Genomic DNA, 20,515 nt, shown 5'->3' with positions numbered 1-20,515 from the left:
AGATAAACGTTCCATTACTTCAACTGATGAGGGTCCTTGGTCGACAAACAATATTTAATAAAGGCTCGAAAGATTTTTTTTAGTGACCCCCTTCTGACTTAGAAATAATCCAGTTAGGACAGTCTGGTGCTGGATACATTTTGCCGGCCGGAGTGGCCAAGCGGTTCTAGGCGCTACAGTCCGGAACCGCGCGACCGCTACGGTCGCGGGTTCGAATCCTGCCTCGGGCATGGATGTGTGTGATGTCCTTAGGTTAGTTATGTTTAAGTAGTTCTAAGTTCTAGGGGACTTATGACCTCAGCAGTTGAGTCCCATAGTGCTCAGAGCCATTTGAACCATTTTTTTGGATACATACTAACTCCAAAATACATTCACGGTCAAGATAACGATTCAGAGAAAGTGTTTTCGATCTAATTTCTACCAATTTGAATAAAAATTTTTTTTGCGGAAGCTCTGAAAATACAGTGCTATTACAAATGATTGAAGCGATTTCATAAATTCACTGTAGCTCCATTCATTGACATATGGTCACAACACACTACAGATACGTTGAAAAACTCATAAAGTTTTGTTCGGCTGAAGCCGCACTTCAGGTTTCTGCCGCCAGAGCGCTCGAGAGCGCAGTGAGACAAAATGGCGACAGGAGCCGAGAAAGCGTATGTTGGGCTTGAAATGCACTCACATCAGTCAGTCATAACAGTGCAACGACACTTCAGGACGAAGTTCATCAAAGATCCACCAACTGCTAACTCCATTCGGCGATAGCATGCGCAGTTTAAAGCTTCTGGATGCCTCTGTAAGAGGAAATCAACGGGTCGGCCTGCAGTGAGCGAAGAAACGGTTGAACGCGTGCGGGCAAGTTTCACGCGTAGCCCGCGGAAGTCGACGAATAAAGCAAGCAGGGAGCTAAACGTACCACAGCCGACGGTTTGGAAAATCTTACGGAAAAGGCTAAAGCAGGAGCCTTACCGTTCACAATTGCTACAAGCCCTGACACCCGATGACAAAGTCAAACGCTTTGAATTTTCGGCGCGGTTGCAACAGCTCATGGAAGAGGATGCGTTCAGTGCGAAACTTGTTTTCAGTGATGAAGCAACATTTTTTTCTTAATGGTGAAGTGAACAGCACAATGTGCGAATCTGGGCGGTAGAGAATCCTCACGCATTCGTGCAGCAAATTCGCAATTCACGAAAAGTTAACGTGTTTTGTGCAATCTCACGGTTTAAAGTTTACGGCCCCTTTTTCTTCTGCGAAAAAAACGTTACAGGACACGTGTATCTGGACATGCTGGAAAATTGGCTCATGCCACAACTGGAGACCGACAGCGCCGACTTCATCTTTCAACAGGATGGTGCTCCACCGCACTTCCATCATGATGTTCGGCATTTCTTAAACAGGAGATTGGAAAACCGATGGATCGGTCGTGGTGGAGATCGTGATCAGCAATTCGTGTCATGGCCTCCACGCTCTCCCGACTTAATCCCATGCGATATCTTTCTGTGGGGTTATGTGAAAGATTCAGTGTTTAAACCTCCTCTACCAAGAAACGTGCCAGAACTGCGAGCTCGCATCAACGATGCTTTCGAACTCATTGATGGGGACATGCTGCGCCAAGTGTGGGAGGAACTTGATTATCGGCTTGATGTCTGCCGAATCACTAAAGGGGCACAATCGAACATTTGTGAATGCCTAAAAAAACTTTTTGCGTATTTGTATGTGTGTGCAAAGCATTGTGAAAATATCTCAAATAATAAAGTTATTGTACAGCTGTGAAATCGCTTCAATCATTTGTAATAACCCTGTATATAACGTACTTTTGCTACAAGGTCAACAGTGGAACACTTTCTACACGAAGCGACGCCATCTCTTTATCAGTTAATACCATGGTCATGGGCAGAGTTTCTCAACGAGGGGCAACGTGGAAATGTAGCTTACCTGAGTGCCGGGTATGATGTCGGTAGCCTGTATCTGGTGGTAGAGGCGGCACGCCGTCGGCTCGTACACGGACACGCCCCAGTCGTGGAACGCGAAGAAGCGGTGCTCCTCATTCAAGGCCGCTGTGGACACAGGTGCCGTATTACGTCACTTATATCTAGCATGAAGCATGGCGTTTTAACTGATTACTTCTTTACCACTAAGAGTATTCGCGACTCATTTTACAGACGGTACTCACATATTCTAATGAATGTACCCGCAAAATTATATCATTGTATGACACGTAGTTTAGGAAATACGATGTCAAATAGTGAGATGCGTGAAAAACTGCCGCATCATACACTATGTTTTAATTAATTTCTTCTTTGCTACCAGCTCAGTTAGTAACACATTTCACAGACAGTAACACCTAATACGACTGGATGCACCTGCACAATTATATTATGGTACGACACTTAGTTCGGAAGATACGACTTGATATACAAAGAGCTACATGAAAATGAAAGTGCAGGGCGAAATTCGATGGAGATGCGGGTTGAATATAAGTACGTGTGGTATATGGTAAGTTATTTGAAATGTATTTGACATATGCATATGTGGACAAATCTGCGGTTAGAAAGCTCATCATAAACCGTTGGAACTATTTCAGTCAATTTTGGTAGATATATTAGTTACGATCTAAAAAAAACATTATTTCGTAAGAAACACCAATTTCCTAATTAGGTTGGGGCGATAGCTTAGAGAGAGAAAAGGGTAGGAGGAAGCGGACAGAGACGGGGAAGGAGAAGATGGATGCAGGTAGAGGGGGATGAGGTAGAGGGAAGGAGGAGGAGTAGTGGGAGATAGAGAGAGCGGGGGAAGAAGAAATGAGCAAAGGAAGGGTAGGCGATGGACAGATAGATATGAGAGGAGGGGATGGACAGAGAACGGAAGGAGGCGGAGATAGAGAGAGGAGGGTAGAAGAGATCAACAGTGAAAGATGGAAGGAATAGATGGACAGGGTTAGGGGGAAGGAGGTGGTGGACAGAGTGAGAGGGGGATAAATGAAATGAAATGTCGTGTGGCAAGGGCCTCCCGTCGGATAGACCGTTCGCCTGGTGCAGATCTTTCGAGTTGACGCCACTTCGGCGACCTGCGCGTCGATGGGGATGAAATGATGACGATTACGACAACACAACACCCAGTCCCTGAGCGGAGAAAATCTCCGACCCAGCCGGGAATCGAACCCGGGACCTTAGGATTGACATTCTGTCACGCTGACCTCTCAGCTACCGGAGCCGGACGAGAGGGGGATGGAGGAGATGGAGTAAATCCATACGCGAACATTACTTTATAAGTAGTTTTTTAACCGTAGGTAACACACAGCGCTGCAGCATGTATATGTATATATACTTTTTTACAATTACTTATTATTATTACTGTTATTACCCTGAAGCGGCAAAGAAACTGGTATAGGCATGCGTACTCAAATACGGAGATATGTGAATAGGCAGAATACGGCACTGCGGTTGGCAATGCCTATATAAGACAACAAGTGTCTGGGAGAGTTGTTGGATCGGTTACTGCTGCTACAATGGCAGGTTATAGTTTGAACGTGGTGTTATAGTCGGCGCACGAGAGATGGGACACATCATCTCCGTGAACTGATGAAGGGATTTTCCCTTACGACCATTTCACGAGTGTACTGCGAATATCAGGAATCCGGTAAAACATCAAATCTCCGATATCGCTGCGGTCAGAAAAAGATCATGCAAGGCCGGGACCAACGACGACTGAAGAGAATCGTTCAACGTGACAGCCGCGCGGTCTGAGGCACCTTTTCACGGCCTGTGCGACTCCCTCCGTTGGAGATTCGAGTCCTACCTCGGGCATGGATGTGTGTGTTGTCCCTAGCATAAGTTAGTTTAAGTTAGATTAAGTAGTGCGTAAGCTTAGGGGCCGATGACCTCAGCAGTTTGGTCCCATAAGACCTTACCACAAATTTCCAGAAATGTCAACGTCACAGAGGTGCAACCTTTCCGCAAATTGCTGCAGGTTTCAGCGCTGGGCCATCAACAAGTGTCAGCGTGCCAACAATTCAACGAAACATAATTGGTATGGGCTTTCGGACCCGTAGGCCCATTCATGTATTCTTAATGAGTACACGACACAAAGCCTTACGCCTCGCCTGGGCCCCTCAGCATCGAAATTTGACTGTTGATGACTGAAAATATGTTGCCTGGTCGGACGTGTCTCGTTTCAAATTGTATCTAGTGGATGGATGTGTACGGGTGTGGAGATAACATCATGAATACATGGACCCCGAATGTCAGCAGGGGACTGGTGGAGGCTCTGTTGTGGTGTGGGGAGTGTACAGTTTGAGTGACATGGGACCCCTGATACGTCTAGATACGACTCTAATACACTCCTGGAAATTGAAATAAGAACACCGTGAATTCATTGTCCCAGGAAGGGGAAACTTTATTGACACATTCCTGGGGTCAGATACATCACATGATCACACTGACAGAACCACAGGCACATAGACACAGGCAACAGAGCATGCACAATGTCGGCACTAGTACAGTGTATATCCACCTTTCGCAGCAATGCAGGCTGCTATTCTCCCATGGAGACGATCGTAGAGATGCTGGATGTAGTCCTGTGGAACGGCTTGCCATGCCATTTCCACCTGGCGCCTCAGTTGGACCAGCGTTCGTACTGGACGTGCAGACCGCGTGAGACGACGCTTCATCCAGTCCCAAACATGCTCAATGGGGGACAGATCCGGAGATCTTGCTGGCCAGGGTAGTTGACTTACACCTTCTAAAGCACGTTGGGTGGCACGGGATACACGCGGACGTGCATTGTCCTGTTGGAACAGCAAGTTCCCTTGCCGGTCTAGGAATGGTAGAACGATGGGTTCGATGACGGTTTGGATGTACCGTGCACTATTCAGTGTCCCCTCGACGATCACCAGTGGTGTACGGCCAGTGTAGGAGATCGCTCCCCACACCATGATGCCGGGTGTTGGCCCTGTGTGCCTCGGTCGTATGCAGTCCTGATTGTGGCGCTCACCTGCACGGCGCCAAACACGCATACGACCATCATTGGCACCAAGGCAGAAGCGACTCTCATCGCTGAAGACGACACGTCTCCATTCGTCCCTCCATTCACGCCTGTCGCGACACCACTGGAGGCGGGCTGCACGATGTTGGGGCGTGAGCGGAAGACGGCCTAACGGTGTGCGGGACCGTAGCCCAGCTTCATGGAGACGGTTGCGAATGGTCCTCGCCGATACCCCAGGAGCAACAGTGTCCCTAATTTGCTGGGAAGTGGCGGTGCGGTCCCCTACGGCACTGCGTAGGATCCTACGGTCTTGGCATGCATCCGTGCGTCGCTGCGGTCCGGTCCCAGGTCGACGGGCACGTGCACCTTCCGCCGACCACTGGCGACAACATCGATGTACTGTGGAGACCTCACGCCCCACGTGTTGAGCAATTCGGCGGTACGTCCACCCGGCCTCCCGCATGCCCACTATACGCCCTCGCTCAAAGTCCGTCAACTGCACATACGGTTCACGTCCACGCTGTCGCGGCATGCTACCAGTGTTAAAGACTGCGATGGAGCTCCGTATGCCACGGCAAACTGGCTGACACTGACGGCGGCGGTGCACAAATGCTGCGCAGCTAGCGCCATTCGACGGCCAACACCGCGGTTCCTGGTGTGTCCGCTGTGCCGTGCGTGTGATCATTGCTTGTACAGCCCTCTCGCAGTGTCCGGAGCAAGTATGGTGGGTCTGACGCACCGGTGTCAATGTGTTCTTTTTTCCATTTCCAGGAGTGTAGGTGACACGTACATAAGCATCCTGTCTGATCACCTGTATCCATTCATGTGCATTGTACATTCCGACGGACTTGGCAATCCCAACAGAACAATGCGACACCCCACAGGTCCAGAATTGGCTCCAGAAACACTCTTATGATTTTAAACACTTAAAAAAAAAAGGTTCGAATGGCACTGAGCACTATGGGACTTAACATCTATGGATCTATGGTCATCAGTCCCCTAAACTTAGAACTACTTAAACCTAACTAACCTAAGGACATCACACAACACCCAGTGATCACGAGGCAGAGAAAATCCCTGACCCCGCCGGGAATCGAACCCGGGAACCCGGGCGTGGGAAGCGAGAACGCTTCCGCACGACCACGAGCCTCGGACAAACACTTCCACTGGCCGTCATACTCCCAAGACAAGAACTTTATTGAGCATATCTGGGATATCTTCCAAAGTGCTGTTCAGAAGAGATCTTCACACCCTCATACTCTTGCGGATTTATGGACAGCCCTGGAGGATTCATGATATCAATCCCGTCCAGCACTACTTCAGACATTATTCGAGTCCATGCCACGTCGTGTTGCTTCAATTCTTCGTGATCGAGGGGTCTCTTTGCGCGGTATTAGGCAGGTGTACCAGTTTCTTTGGCTCTTCAGTGCGTTATTTCTATTACTATACTGAGACACAATTTTTCAATCCGTCAAAGGAAACATGATCCGTTATATAAATACAGAGAGTGGGGCTAGGGGAAGCAGTAAGTAAATAAATGTCTTACAACTGCTCACGCCGTTGACCGTTTCAGTGAGCTGCAAGCGGCGCCATGCAGCATTCTCAAAGAAAATCATGTAGAACAGTTGTAACCGAATTTTATCTGTTGGAACGGAGACCACAAAGCACGTTTTGTTTCTGTTTTACCACCACGTCGAACGAGCGAGCCGGCCGCGGTGGTCTAGCGGTTCTGGCGCTGCAGTCCGGAACCGCGGGACTGCTACGGTCGCAGGTTCGAATCCTGCCTCGGGCATGGGTGTGTGTGTTGTCCTTAGGTTAGTTAGGTTTAAGTAGTTCTAAGTTCTAGGGGACTTATGACCTAAGATGTTGAGTCCCATAGTGCTCAGAGCCATTTGAACCATTTTGAACGAGCGAGCAAGTGAGCTGCACTAGGGGGACACCTACCGGCAACCACACGAAACGGCAAGGTGAGACAGGTGTAAAAGTTAACATTTAGTTTCGGTGACTGAATTAAAATCACCCAGAATTGCTAACTCCAGTGAGTCTTCGAAAAGTGGATGAAAGTTTTTGGGACAGAGTGTATTATCAGGGTGCTGGGGAGGGCCACTCACTGGGCGTGGGCTCGTCCTGGACGACGAGCGACGAGATGTCCCTGGTGAGGCCGCCCACGTTGCTGGCCTGGCACATGTAGGCGCCGGTGTCGGCGTAGGCGAGCCGCTTGAGCGTGAGCTCTGTGCCGTTGCCCACCACCTCGTAGCGGTCGCGGCCCGGCGCGCCCTCACCAGGCAGCGGCTCGTCGTTCTTCAGCCACTCCACCTGCCGACACCGACCAGTACACTCACACACAACGCCTACTGCAGTTAAAGGGATCAATCAGTGCACCACATGCAACAAGGCAGTGCCGCGTAAATGTAGGCAAATCACAGTTAATTCGTCCTCTGTCAAAGAAACCTGGAACAAAATTAACTCTCTCCAAAGTGAAACCCTCACGAGCTTCACGATTTACAGCTAATTTCTTAAACTCCTGTTCTTCACATATTTGCAACGTACTCAGTCACATATGCAGCATATGAATATCAAGGGGGATATTTTCAGAGAGACTGAAATATACCGTTGTCAGACGCCTTCACAAGAAAGACAGCAAGACACCAATCAAGACGTCAGTCCACAGCAAGCACTCTCCCTACTTACCTCCTTCTCGAAGTTCTGGAAAATGTTATGTGCCCAGGAACCATTAAAGACTTCTGCCACAATAAGATCCGTACTCAGTCTCAGTTCGTATTTCAGAAGCATTTCTACACGGGACACGCTATCTTTGAATTCATATAACAGATTGTACAAAATTTAAACGCCGGAATATTGCCAACACGTATTTTAGGTGACCTTTCAACATTACACTGCTGGCATTAAAATTGCTACACCAAGAATAAATGCAGATGATAAAAGGGTATTCATTGGACAAATGTATTATACCAGAACTGACATGTGATTACATTTTCACGCAATTTGGGTGCATACTGTAAGTAGGCTGTTTAGGTTTTTTTATTGATAACGCCACCTCAGTATGAAAATCACCGGCTGTGCCGTGTGCAGTCTGTGGCTGCTTTGCATTGTTGTAATACTCAACCATTGTAGTGTTAGGCAGCTGGCTGTGAACAGCGCGTAGCGCTGGGCAGTTGGAGGTGAGCCGCCAGCAGTGGTGGATGTGGGGAGAGAGATGGCGGAGTTTTGTAATTTGTCATGATATCAAGGTAAATACATTGTTTGTTCTCTATTAATATCTTTCATTTGCTAACTATCCCTATCAGTAGTTAGTGCCTTCCATAGTTTGAATCTTTTATTTAGCTGGCAGTAGTGGCGCTCGCTGTATTGCAGTAGCTTGAGCAGCGAAGATTTTTGGTGAGGTAAGTGATTTGTGAGACGTATAGTTTAATGTTAGTCAGGGCCATTCTCTTGTAGAGAATTTTGAAAGTCAGATTGCGTTGCGTTAACAAAATATTGTGTGTGGAAAGTCAGTTTGCGTTGCGCTAAAAAATATTGTGTGTCAGTTTAAGCACAGTCGTGTAAAATTGTTCAAAGGGGACGTTTCATATGTCGACCCTTAGCCGAGGATACCTCACTGGAATCTTCTGATTTTTTTTCTTGTAGTTTGTGTAATTAGTGTAGATTTTGTTTATTGCTAGCGCGTAATTGTAGAGAATTTCCATTGTAGTTGTAGTTTTTTCATTGTTGTACAGTAAAACAGTTGTGGCATGCATGTAGATTTGCACCAAGTATTTCGCAGCTGCAATTAACTAGATATTATTTTCAGTGTTATGTTAATGTGTTCTCTTATTTTTGCTCTTGAAATTGTGTTTTTCTGTGTTGTCGTGTGAAACACTGTGACAATAATGGCGTGTGAAAAACGTAACACTAGGCTCCAAAGTAAATTGAGAAATGACAGCGAAGACGAAAGCAGTATGTTAGCGCCGCAGAATAATGAATTAACTAATGTTAATAGTAGTAATTTGGTAATTGCACATAGGGAAATGGAGCGGGTTTCAAACAATGGCGTGGACAGTGAAACAATTAGTAAAGAGGGAAGCATTATCGATCGATCGGTCGGCAATAGCTCGCCTCAGGAAGTCGAAATGACACGACACGATTTCGCAAATACTGTAGATTCAGGTTCTGGGTCATCACCGTTTTCTCAAATGAGTCAAGACACATTTTCTGCTTGTCAAAATGTGAATGTTGTCGGTGAAAATGCACTGCCAAAAAGCATAGAGAAACAGATTCCAGACACTAATACATTATTATTGCAATTAATGCAACAAATGGAACAAAATCAGAGACATATGGAACAAAATCAGAGACAAACACAGCAAAAGCTTGAAAAATTAGACATAATGGAACAAAATCTTCAAAAGTTAGACACAATGGAACAAAATCTTCAAAAGTTAGACACAATGGAACAAAATCTTCAAAAGTTAGACGCAATGGAACAAAATCTTCAAAAGTTAGACTCATTGGAGCAAAAGCTTGAACAAACACGTGAGGATTTAACTACTGAGTTACATAACATCGAATCGAAATGTCAAAAAGTCTGTAATGACGTAAAAACACAAATTTGTGAGCATTTTCAACCTATTTTTTCGCGGCATGAAAATGCATTACAGAATCACGAAGCAGCCATAAAAGAACTGCAAATTATTGTTCATGAAAATCATGAGACTTTGCAAGCTAAAATTGACTCAGTTGCATCTACCGATTCGGTTATGCAACTTGCAAAAACTCAGGAAAACTTGAAGGACACAGTAGATTCGATTTCAACACAAATGGACACTCTGAAACTTGGTTCAGAAAAACACACTGAGGAAATGTGTACACTATCGGAGAAAGTAGGCGAACTTTCGGATCAGGTCACTAACTTATCTACAAAGGTAGATGATGATCTGAATGACACAAGACCTGTAGCCTTCACTGACACAGAAGAGTATGAACAAATTAGAAAATTCAAACAAAACCAAAATCAAATTAATACGCAACACCAAAGAGAAATCCGCGAAGTACAAGATCATTTGGCACAAGTAATACAAGAATTACATATTTCAGAGGACACTCGTGCTCCAATACAGGAAGAGGGACATAGAAATACGGAACAACCACAAAATAATAACACAGGACACTTCGGAAATTATAAAAGAAATTGGCAAGGCACACCGAATTTTCAGATGGAACCGCCGACACGACGTAACAATGACCGATATGCGACTCGCCGACATGATGACTTTGACTATAAGCTGTTCATTACTACACGTAAATTCAAAACGTTTAAAAATTCTGCCAACGACATTCATCCACAAGCGTGGCTCCATCAATTCTCTCTTTGTTTTCCCCCCAACTGGTCATTAGAACACAGATTAGAATTTATGTGTGGCTATTTAGAGAATGAACCAGCTGTAAGAATGCGTTCGGTCATTCACGATTGTCATAGTGAAGGAGAATTTTACCATGCCTTCCTCTCAGCATATTGGTCTCAAGCCACACAAGACCGAGTAAAACATGGCATCATAATGATGAAACATTTCGAACAATCTGAATTCTCCAGTCTTGTGAAATATTTTGAAGACATGTTGCACAAGAATCAGTACCTGTCAAACCCATACAGCCCCTCAGAACTCATCCGCATTTGCTTAATCAAACTGCCTGAACATTTGCGACATATTATTTTGGCAGGACGTTGCAAAGACGACATTGAAGCATTTCAAGGACTCTTACAAGAACTGGAAATTGACACTGACAATCGCGGAACGCACGAGCACAACAATTACAGATCACATCCGTCGCAATTCCGCGATGAAAGAAATAATAACTGGACGCGACAAGGCTATTCTCACAACACAAATCGTGACCGAAACAGACACCACCCGTATAACAACCGTTGGCAGAGTAATAATAATTACAGGGAAAGATCACCTCTCCGCGGTAATGACTATCACAGAGACAATCAGAGAAACAGACAATATGGGAACCAAAACAATTATTATTACGAGGGACAGAATAACTTTAGACGCAACGGTCCAGCGCGCAGTTACGATTCAGGGAGAAATTCTCCACCACTTAACCGACAAGAAAGAAACCACAGAAACTACCAACATGACGACAGACGATGTGATCGTAACGACAGACCTGAATTGCATCAGAACTGGCGGGATTTAAACAGGGCAGGGCCGTCTCGTCACGGTGAATTTGTAGAAATTAGGTCTCCAAACCCCAATAACGACGCGCGCCAACAAAGAGACAATAGGCAGTGACTCATACAGCTGGCAGCCACGAAACGCACGTGTGACACTAACGACGCAGCTGCCGTAGCAAGTAATTACGTAAAAATGGAAGACATTAGGGACATCTTACTCCAAGAACACGACGTAAAACATAACAACATTGCATATCCTGTGATTCACATTACAGTAAATGACGTAAAATTTACGGCAGTACTTGACTCTGGCAGTCCCATTTCAGTAATTAGTGAAACAGCTTTTAGAAAATGCAACATATCGAACGATTGCCCCACACTTCCGTTACGTAAGATTAAATTGCAAGGTGCAATCTTTGGAAAAAGTGTAGATGTACGCCAACAAACCTACTTAGAATTCTTTTGTCAAAGCCACAGCTTCTCTATGAACTTTCTTATTGTTCCATTATTGTCGACGGAAATTATACTGGGAGTAGATTTTTTGAATAAATACAAAGCAATCTTAAGCTTTCACGATGCTGAAATAAGTTTAGAAAAAGAAGGTAAGTCAGTAGCTTTGAATTTTGAAGATTGGCTCTCAAACCATGACGAAGAAATTAATCGGCTTTACCTCCTGTTAGACAACAGTTCGGAATTTTCGACGGAACTTGACACTAACAATCACTCTGCAAGTACTGACAGGGGTGATATCGACGGCGCATTTGATACTTATGAGTTAATTCAGAATAAAATTCAAACAATTGAGAATTGTAATGACACTGATAGGCAGGACCTTTTTGAGATTTTACAAGCACATTCCACAGTTTTTACTCATAAAACAGGAACCATCAAGGGATTTCAATACCAATTTCGTGTTCGTGAGCATACTAAATTTTGTGTTAGACCATACGTAATTCCGGCGCATTATAGGGACCGTGTTAGAACAGAAATACAATCTATGCTTGACGAGGGCATTATTGAGCCTGCAGTAAGCTCATACAACAATCCATTACATGTTGTTGAGAAGAAAAATGGATCAATCAGGCTTGTCTTAGATTCGAGACAAATTAATACTATCATTATTCCTGAAACAGACAGGCCGCAAACGTTGGAAGAACTTCTTCAAAATTTCAATGGTGTAAATGTGTTGTCTTCCATTGATCTCAGATCCAGCTTTTATCAGATCGAACTTCATCCAGAATGTAGAAAATACACAGCTTTCCTTTGTTTCGGCGTTTGTTATCAGTTTCGGAAACTTCCTTTTGGTTTGAACATTTCTTCAGCAGCATTCATTCGCGGGCTAAATTCCATATTACCTGAGTTCTTAAAACGTCACATCACCTTATATGTGGACGATATTCTAATAGCAGAAGCTTCATGGGAACAACATAATCGCATCCTCAACAGTTTGTTACGTATTTTTGCAGAATCTGGAATTACAGTTAACTTGGAAAAGTCTGAATTCGGTAGGTCAAAGGTGAGGTTTTTGGGACATATTATTTCTTCTGAAGGCATTCAGCCGGATCCTGAAAAATTAGAAGCAATCAGAGCCATTCCAGTTCCATCCACAAAAAGACAAGTCCGCAGTTTTCTAGGTCTCGTAAATTTTTACCGTCGTTTTCTGAATATGCAAATCCTTGTTACACCAAAACTTTGTTCTCTCACTGGAAAAAATACTATTTGGAACTGGGACGAAGAAGCACAGTTGGAATTCAATTCTTTGAAAGAATCGCTACTTAACGCGCCAATTCTAGCTCATCCAGATCTGTCACAAGATTTCTGCCTTAGCACGGATTCTTCTAAAGTCGGTCTTGGTGCCCATTTATTTCAAGAAGCCACAGAAAATGACACTACTGTTCAGAAAACCATTGCTTTTGCTAGCCGAGTGCTAACAAAATCTGAAAAAAATTATTCCGTTACTGAATTAGAAGCTTTAGCTATCGTTTGGGCATTTAACAAATTCCGTTTCATTCTTTCTGGTAAGCACGTAAAAGTATACAGTGATCATCGTGCATTACAATTTCTTATGTCTTCAAAATTAAATCATGACAGGTTAAAACGTTGGGCATTGTTTCTGCAAGAATTCCGCTTCACAATAGTCTACATTCCCGGCAAGGAGAACATTGTTGCGGACGCACTGTCACGCGCACCGGCTGGGCTTGAGAAAAGTAACACAGAAGGCAACCTCGAGAAAAATTTCAGTATTCTTTACATTCAGAAAGTCGCCTTTGAAAACTTCATCACCACATCTTTAAAGGACATTGCTCATGAACAAGATAAAGATCCGATTTGGAAAGACATCAAAAGCAAATGGCATGAAAAGACACACACACAGATTCGGCATTATTATCTGGTTAGAAACAACATACTGTTCAAACGCTGCACTGTTGATGACAAGCTATGGGTACTTTGCATTCCTGACGATTTTGTTAATAAGCTCATTTGGTACATTCATTTCAGCTACGCACATTTTGGTCCACGAAAATGTTATCATATTCTTCGAACGACTTGTTATTTTAACAATATGGAAAAGAGAATTCGAAGAGTCTTGTCTATTTGTAAACTTTGTCAAAAGGCGAAACCATCTACTGTCTCACATCGTGCTCCGTTGTTTCCTATTATTCCTTCTAAATTAAAAGAATTTGCTGCAGTTGATCTATTGGGACCCCTTGTCAGAACATCGAATGGATTTTCGTACGTTCTAGTCGCTGTTGAACTTACTTCCAAATTTGTTTCTTTCACTCCGTTACGTAAAGCCACTGGACGATCTGTATCCAACGCCTTTGTTAAAAATTTCTTACGTGAAGTTGGCCACGTTGCTAAAGTCATTTCAGATAACGGACCGCAATTCAGATCTGCTGTTTGGTCTCGCATGCTTCGCAACCATAAAATCAAACCTGTTTTTATTTCATTGTATTCACCACATTGTAACCCCGCCGAACGGATTATGAAAGAAATCAATAAGCTTTGCAGACTTTATTCTCACAGAAAGCATCAGCATTGGGACAGATATTTACACTTATTTCAAAACGTGCTGAATGAAATGCCTCATGACTCCACTGCTTTACCACCTACTCTTGTGCTGAAGAATGAAAAACCACCGAACAGAATCAGAGAGCTTGTACCTTTCCCGAACACACGTAAACTTCGACACAAAGACATAATTGATTTGGCTCTTAAAAATATAAGATCTGCAGCAGACAAAAGGAGAAAACTACACGGAAAAGCAAACGCAAAGAAATTGTATATTGGTCAGAAAGTTCTCATTAAAGCTCATTCATTGTCACATAAGAAGAAACACTTGAGTCACAAATTCTTTCTAGTTTACAATGGACCTTACAGAATCCGACGTATACCACATGATAATTGCGTTGAAGTTGAAACTCTGCGTACTAGGAAGAGTAAAGGTTTACACCACATTTCACATGTAAAACCATTTATTGAAAGATAATCTGCTTTTTTTAATGCAGCATTTTGGTTTACTTGCAAATACATTATGGATTCAAGGTGCTTTCTGAGAGATACCAGGTGACACAGTGGTTAGTTTATTTGACAGCTACACGACTATATCACGACGCTACTAATGTGTGACACAATTCACCTTGTTGCTTTTGCAGTGTTTCTGTTTTATATCTGCACAGTTTTTCTGAATTCTTCTGGAAAGTAAAACATGTTTTAGTAGTAACTTTTGTGGTATAGCAACAATGAGGCAGCCTTTTCCGTAGCACAACAATACGTTACAGCACAGTACTTTCTTCATCACAACAATAAGCGTAATAACTAAGATATCTATACGCAAAGCATTTCACTTTTGTCTATCATCAGGTAAGTACATTGACTTCTGCAGAACTTAGCTTTCGGAGGACGATAACTACAAGACTTCCACAGAGATTATCTTACAACATGACGTACAGTTTAGCGCTACAGGACACGTATTTCAGTGATTAATTTTGTACTTAAAACATTTATTTTTAAAGATTTTTGAATTACAAAGAAAGTTTTCCGAGATACATTTCATTCCATTGCTGTAATTTGTAACACCTGAGGGTATAATTACATTTATCCTCAGGGGGGTACACGCTTACTTTGTGTACCATGTGTGTGGCAACCACAAGGAACCCTAGCTAATATGGTATTTGCTTATACAACTTTACACATCGGTACCATATTTCTCTAACACAGAATTACACAGCTATCTGATTATTTACCTGAGAGAGACAAACATTTATTTTACTACATCAGTGACAGATGTTTACGTAATTACACAGTTGGATAACTTCACACTTATGAAACTGTATTTTGTCTGTACTTTGTAAACTGTTCATATTTTTTCGGAACCATTGTGATACTATGAGAGCTTTGAATGATGTATTTGGTATGAGATCATGATTTTTAAAGTACGTTTGAGGTAGATGACACTATTGAAATGAGCAGAGAATTTTTTTAGGTTTTGAAATTATTGGAGGAAGCTACGACGATTTTGAGAATTGACTGAGATGTTATGATATTTTTACGACGACGATGTGTATTATGCTGCTGAGGTATGTTTATGGTCAAGAAGCTGATGCTATATGAGGAATTTGATTATGCTACGTATTTCATATGATGAATTATTAAAGAAGCGTCGACGAATATATATATGTGTAATAAGGTAAGGAGTACTGAGTAGCGGTTAGGAACTCTGCCTTGTGAAGACGTATGTTGGAAACCGAGAATCGTACTTTTAGAATTATGAAATGTGTGTAAATGCGTGAATGTATCACAATGCTGACGAATATTTTTTTTGGACACTTATATTTATAGGATTTTGTTTTTACAGATTTGCAACGCTAATTCTTGACCTGTGAAATATTTTTATTTAAGACTGCCATTGTAGCGGAAACTGCTGTCGTAAATATTTCCGTACGAAAGTTAAGTGACCACCTGCACGTAATGCGTCGCGGGCACACAGCTGTGTCAGACGCCCAAAACAAAAAAAAAAAAAGGGCCATTATTGCGAGCCCCTTTTTCAGCGGCACAGGTAAAAAAAAAAAAAGGGAGGCCATTACCCTTCCTTTGTAGAAAGCATCGCAAAAAACGACACGGTCGAACTTGAAAACATATGTTGACACTGTGGAGCTTTTAATTTATGATATTTACAGAAATGCCTAATCAAATGACGAGAAATATTTTTTACATCTGCACACCTGATTATGACTACTGTCTTTCTAGATGAGATATTTTTCTACTAACTTATGAAATACCTCATGACTATTGAATGATATTTTTATGCTTTGGTTTGCGTAATTGCTTATTTCATTTGATATCTAGTTTCTAGCTGCACTGCAGCATTGGTTCAAATAAAATTTTGTAGATGTACTAATATAAATATTTTCTGTCTACAGATCGAGTAAATAATAATTTTTTTACAAAAATGAGGGAGCACAAAAAAAAAAGAGCATTTACCTTCACAGGAACTGCATACATAATTTTCTTTTCTAGTACTTAGTAATCTTTTCTAGAATTAGTTTTTGTGGTGCACCACTTTAATTACGTAGACACTAAGATGTGAACCTACATTTCCCTTATCTGCATTGTTATCATTAGTGTACTATTTTTTCTGCTTGAGCTATGTCATGTTTAGGTATAAGTTGCTGCTGTTTGCCAGGCATAGTGTTATTGAATTTGATTTTGTATTACGCTGTTCAGCCAGTTTTACTAATGATTTCTTGTTATTGTTTGCTGCACATTGCCTTAGATTAGTTGTAATATTACAATTGCTTTGCTAATTTCTTAAGGCTGCTTGCTTCGCAAATCTGCGTTTTTTTTTTATTGCTGTTTATATTAATTGTTTTATGTGATGCTGCATTGCCTCGTCCCTTAGTTTAGCATCTGAGCTCAGTAGATATAAGTTAGCTTAAGAGGGGGTAGACTATATAAGAAACTAACTATGATGAATTGGAAGAAATGCATTGAGAAGCCACAAGAAACAGATATGGCAAAAATGAGTATTTTGCACTGAGAAATAATTATTTTGAAAGAAATATGAATAGAATACAGGAAGGAGGTATAGATAGGACTTTTTGGAAATAGTGAGGAACGAAGGGAGATCTCCGAAAAGTAAAGAAAGTTTTTGTTTGCAACATACTGCAGTAAAAGAAACCCTGTCCTTTCCTTGTGTTATCCCACTATGTGTTTGTGTTCCCTTGTATATTTGTGTACTTCCTGTCTTTGTGTAGTTTCATAGAATTTTTTCTTCTTCTAATACTAAGCTACATTCACTATGATGAGGAATACTGTGATCCTCAAATATAATTTGCATTGATAATATGTTATTTACTTTGTAAAGATGATTAGACATTTATCTGTTCTGTGTTAATGCTTAGATGTGAAGTTGATGTTTCAAAAGTTATTCTGATCTTTTATGTATGAAATTATGTCATAATTCCTGTAACACTGATGTATATGTTTATTTCTATTCTTTTGTAAAGCCCCTATTACCGCAACTGTTATTTGTATTGTTATGTTCTTGAATGATGTGTTTTGTACCTTTGTTATTGTGTTCTTATGTTATAAAATTGTAATTGACACCAGGTCATCAAATTAAGTAACTTGTAAGTTACATTTCACTGCACACGTTTCTATTGGTCATAGTATATGGACAATATGTGAGAAGTAGGGACTGTTAGTGTTTGCACGTGTGTTAATAATTCAGCAAGGGACTGGATAACAGCATTGCTGGTTCTGAGGACAATTCCAAAAACTTTGTGAGTGCACAAGTGGTGGTTATGGACTTGCTACATTATCCGCAAGACTCTTCGATGGTGATTGTGCACCTGCACAGTCGCAACAGATGGCTGCTGGCCGTCTCTACAAGGACTACAGTGGGTCTGCACCTTTGATGACTCACCAATACCATTATTTCTACAAGGACTGCAGTGGGTCTGCACCTCTGGTGGCCCACCAATACCGTAATCTCTACCAGGACTACAGTGGGTCTGCTCTGTGATGACCTACCCATCAATACTCTTCAAAACTTCGACTGACCTCGCTGTGGGTTTGCTCTGTTGTGGCCCATTACCTGTCAGCATGTCAAGAGTCAGCACTGTCTTTCCGTTGGAAGGACAACGATACTTCTTCAAGACTGCATGGAAATCCACTACGTCTATGTGCATTTTCTTTTACTGCTCAGACTTTGAGAAAAACACTGCAATGTGATGAATGATCAGGACTGTCTTTATGGACTGTGAGAAAATTTTAGCTTTTGACCAACATTGTATCAATAAGTGTGTGCATTTGATTTCTTAGTTATTGTAATTATGAAAAATTTTTTCAAATCTGTATTGGGCACTGCCCAACCCAATTTGTAAAATTTTTTTTGTGGGGAGCATGGGGGCTATGTAAGTAGGCTGTTTAGGTTTTTTTATTGATAACGCCACCTCAGTATGAAAATCACCGGCTGTGCCGTGTGCAGTCTGTGGCTGCTTTGCATTGTTGTAATACTCAACCATTGTAGTGTTAGGCAGCTGGCTGTGAACAGCGCGTAGCGCTGGGCAGTTGGAGGTGAGCCGCCAGCAGTGGTGGATGTGGGGAGAGAGATGGCGGAGTTTTGTAATTTGTCATGATATCAAGGTAAATACATTGTTTGTTCTCTATTAATATCTTTCATTTGCTAACTATCCCTATCAGTAGTTAGTGCCTTCCATAGTTTGAATCTTTTATTTAGCTGGCAGTAGTGGCGCTCGCTGTATTGCAGTAGCTTGAGCAGCGAAGATTTTTGGTGAGGTAAGTGATTTGTGAGACGTATAGTTTAATGTTAGTCAGGGCCATTCTCTTGTAGAGAATTTTGAAAGTCAGATTGCGTTGCGTTAACAAAATATTGTGTGTGGAAAGTCAGTTTGCGTTGCGCTAAAAAATATTGTGTGTCAGTTTAAGCACAGTCGTGTAAAATTGTTCAAAGGGGACGTTTCAATACATCCTGAGAAATCAGTACCCGGAACAACCACCTCTGGCCGTAATAACGCCTTCATACGCCTGGGCATTGAGTAAAACAGAGCTTGGATGGCGCGTACACGTACAGTCGCCCATGCAGCTTCAACACGATACCACAGTTCATCAAGAGTAGTGACTGGCGTATTGTGACGAGCCAGTTGCTCGGCCACCATTGACCAGACGTTTTCAGTTGGTCAGAGATCCGGAGAATGTGCTGGCCAGGGCAGCAGTCGAACATTTTCTATATCCAGAAACGCCCGTACAGGACCTGCAACATGCGGTCGCGCATTATCCTGCTGAAATGTAGGGTTTCGCAGGGATCGAATGAAGGGTAGAGCCACGGGTCGTAACACATCTGAAATGTAACGTCCACTGTTCAAAGTCCCGTCAATGCCAATAAGAGGTGACCGAGACGTGTAACCAATGGCACCCCATACCATCACGCCGGGTGATACGCCAGTATGGCGATGACGAATACACGCTCCCAATGTGCGTTCACCGCGTTGTCGCCAAACACGGATGCGACCATCATGATGCTGTAAACAGAACCTGAATTCATCCGAAAAGATGACGTTTTGCCATTCGTGCACCCAGGTTCGTCGTTGAGTACAACATCGCAGGCGCCCCTGTCTGTGATGCAGCGTCAAGGGTAACCGCAGCCATGGTCTCCGAGCTGATAGTCCATGCTGCTGCAAACGTCGTCGAACTGTTCGTGTAGATGGTTGTTGCTTTGCAAACGTCCCCATCTGTTGACTCAGAAATCGAGATGTGGCTGCACGATCCGTTACAGCCATGCGGATAAGATGCCTGTCATCTCGATTGCTAGTGATACGATGCCGTTGGGATCCAGCACGGCGTTCCGTACTACCCTCCTGAACCCATCGATTCCATATTCTGCTAACAGTATTGGATCTCGACCAACACGAGCAGCAATGTCGCGATAGCATAAACCGCAATCTCGATAGGCTACAATCTGACCTTTATCAAAGTCGGAAACGTGATGGTACGCATTTCTCCTCCTTACACGAGGCATCACAACAACGTTTCACCAGGCAACGACGGTCAGCTGCTGTTTGTGTATGAGAAATAGGTTGGAAACTTTCCTCATGTCAGCACGTTGTAGGTGTGGCCACCGGCGCTAACCTTGTATGAATGCTCTGAAAAGGCAATCATTTGCATATCACAGCATCTTCTTCCTGTCGGTTAAATTTCGCGTCTGTAGCACGTCATCTTCGTGATGTAGCAATTTTAATGGCCAGTAGTGTATTTGATTATCCAGTTCACAGTATTCTCTTAGAGATCCTGCCGTTAAATAATTTCCTTGCTGTCAAACTAAAAGAATGC

General features: G+C 42.8%; 1 protein-coding gene across 2 annotated transcripts in view; it reads right to left on the bottom strand.

The window, feature by feature from the left end:
• LOC126254472 (follistatin-related protein 5-like) overlaps positions 1-20,515 on the bottom strand; it is a 572,842-nt gene that overhangs the window by 46,558 nt on the left and 505,769 nt on the right. For both annotated transcript variants that reach the window (XM_049955314.1, XM_049955315.1), the window contains exons 10-11: positions 7,095-7,299; positions 1,936-2,057 (exon numbers count right to left, since the gene is read on the bottom strand). In XM_049955314.1, coding sequence (XP_049811271.1) covers positions 1,936-2,057; positions 7,095-7,299 — 327 coding nt within the window. The remainder of the gene's footprint in view (positions 1-1,935; positions 2,058-7,094; positions 7,300-20,515) is intronic.

The sequence above is a fragment of the Schistocerca nitens genome, chromosome 1 (genome assembly GCF_023898315.1).
Source record: "Schistocerca nitens isolate TAMUIC-IGC-003100 chromosome 1, iqSchNite1.1, whole genome shotgun sequence".
Classification (NCBI taxonomy): domain Eukaryota; kingdom Metazoa; phylum Arthropoda; class Insecta; order Orthoptera; family Acrididae; genus Schistocerca; species Schistocerca nitens.
This window is presented reverse-complemented; position numbering and strand designations above follow the sequence as displayed.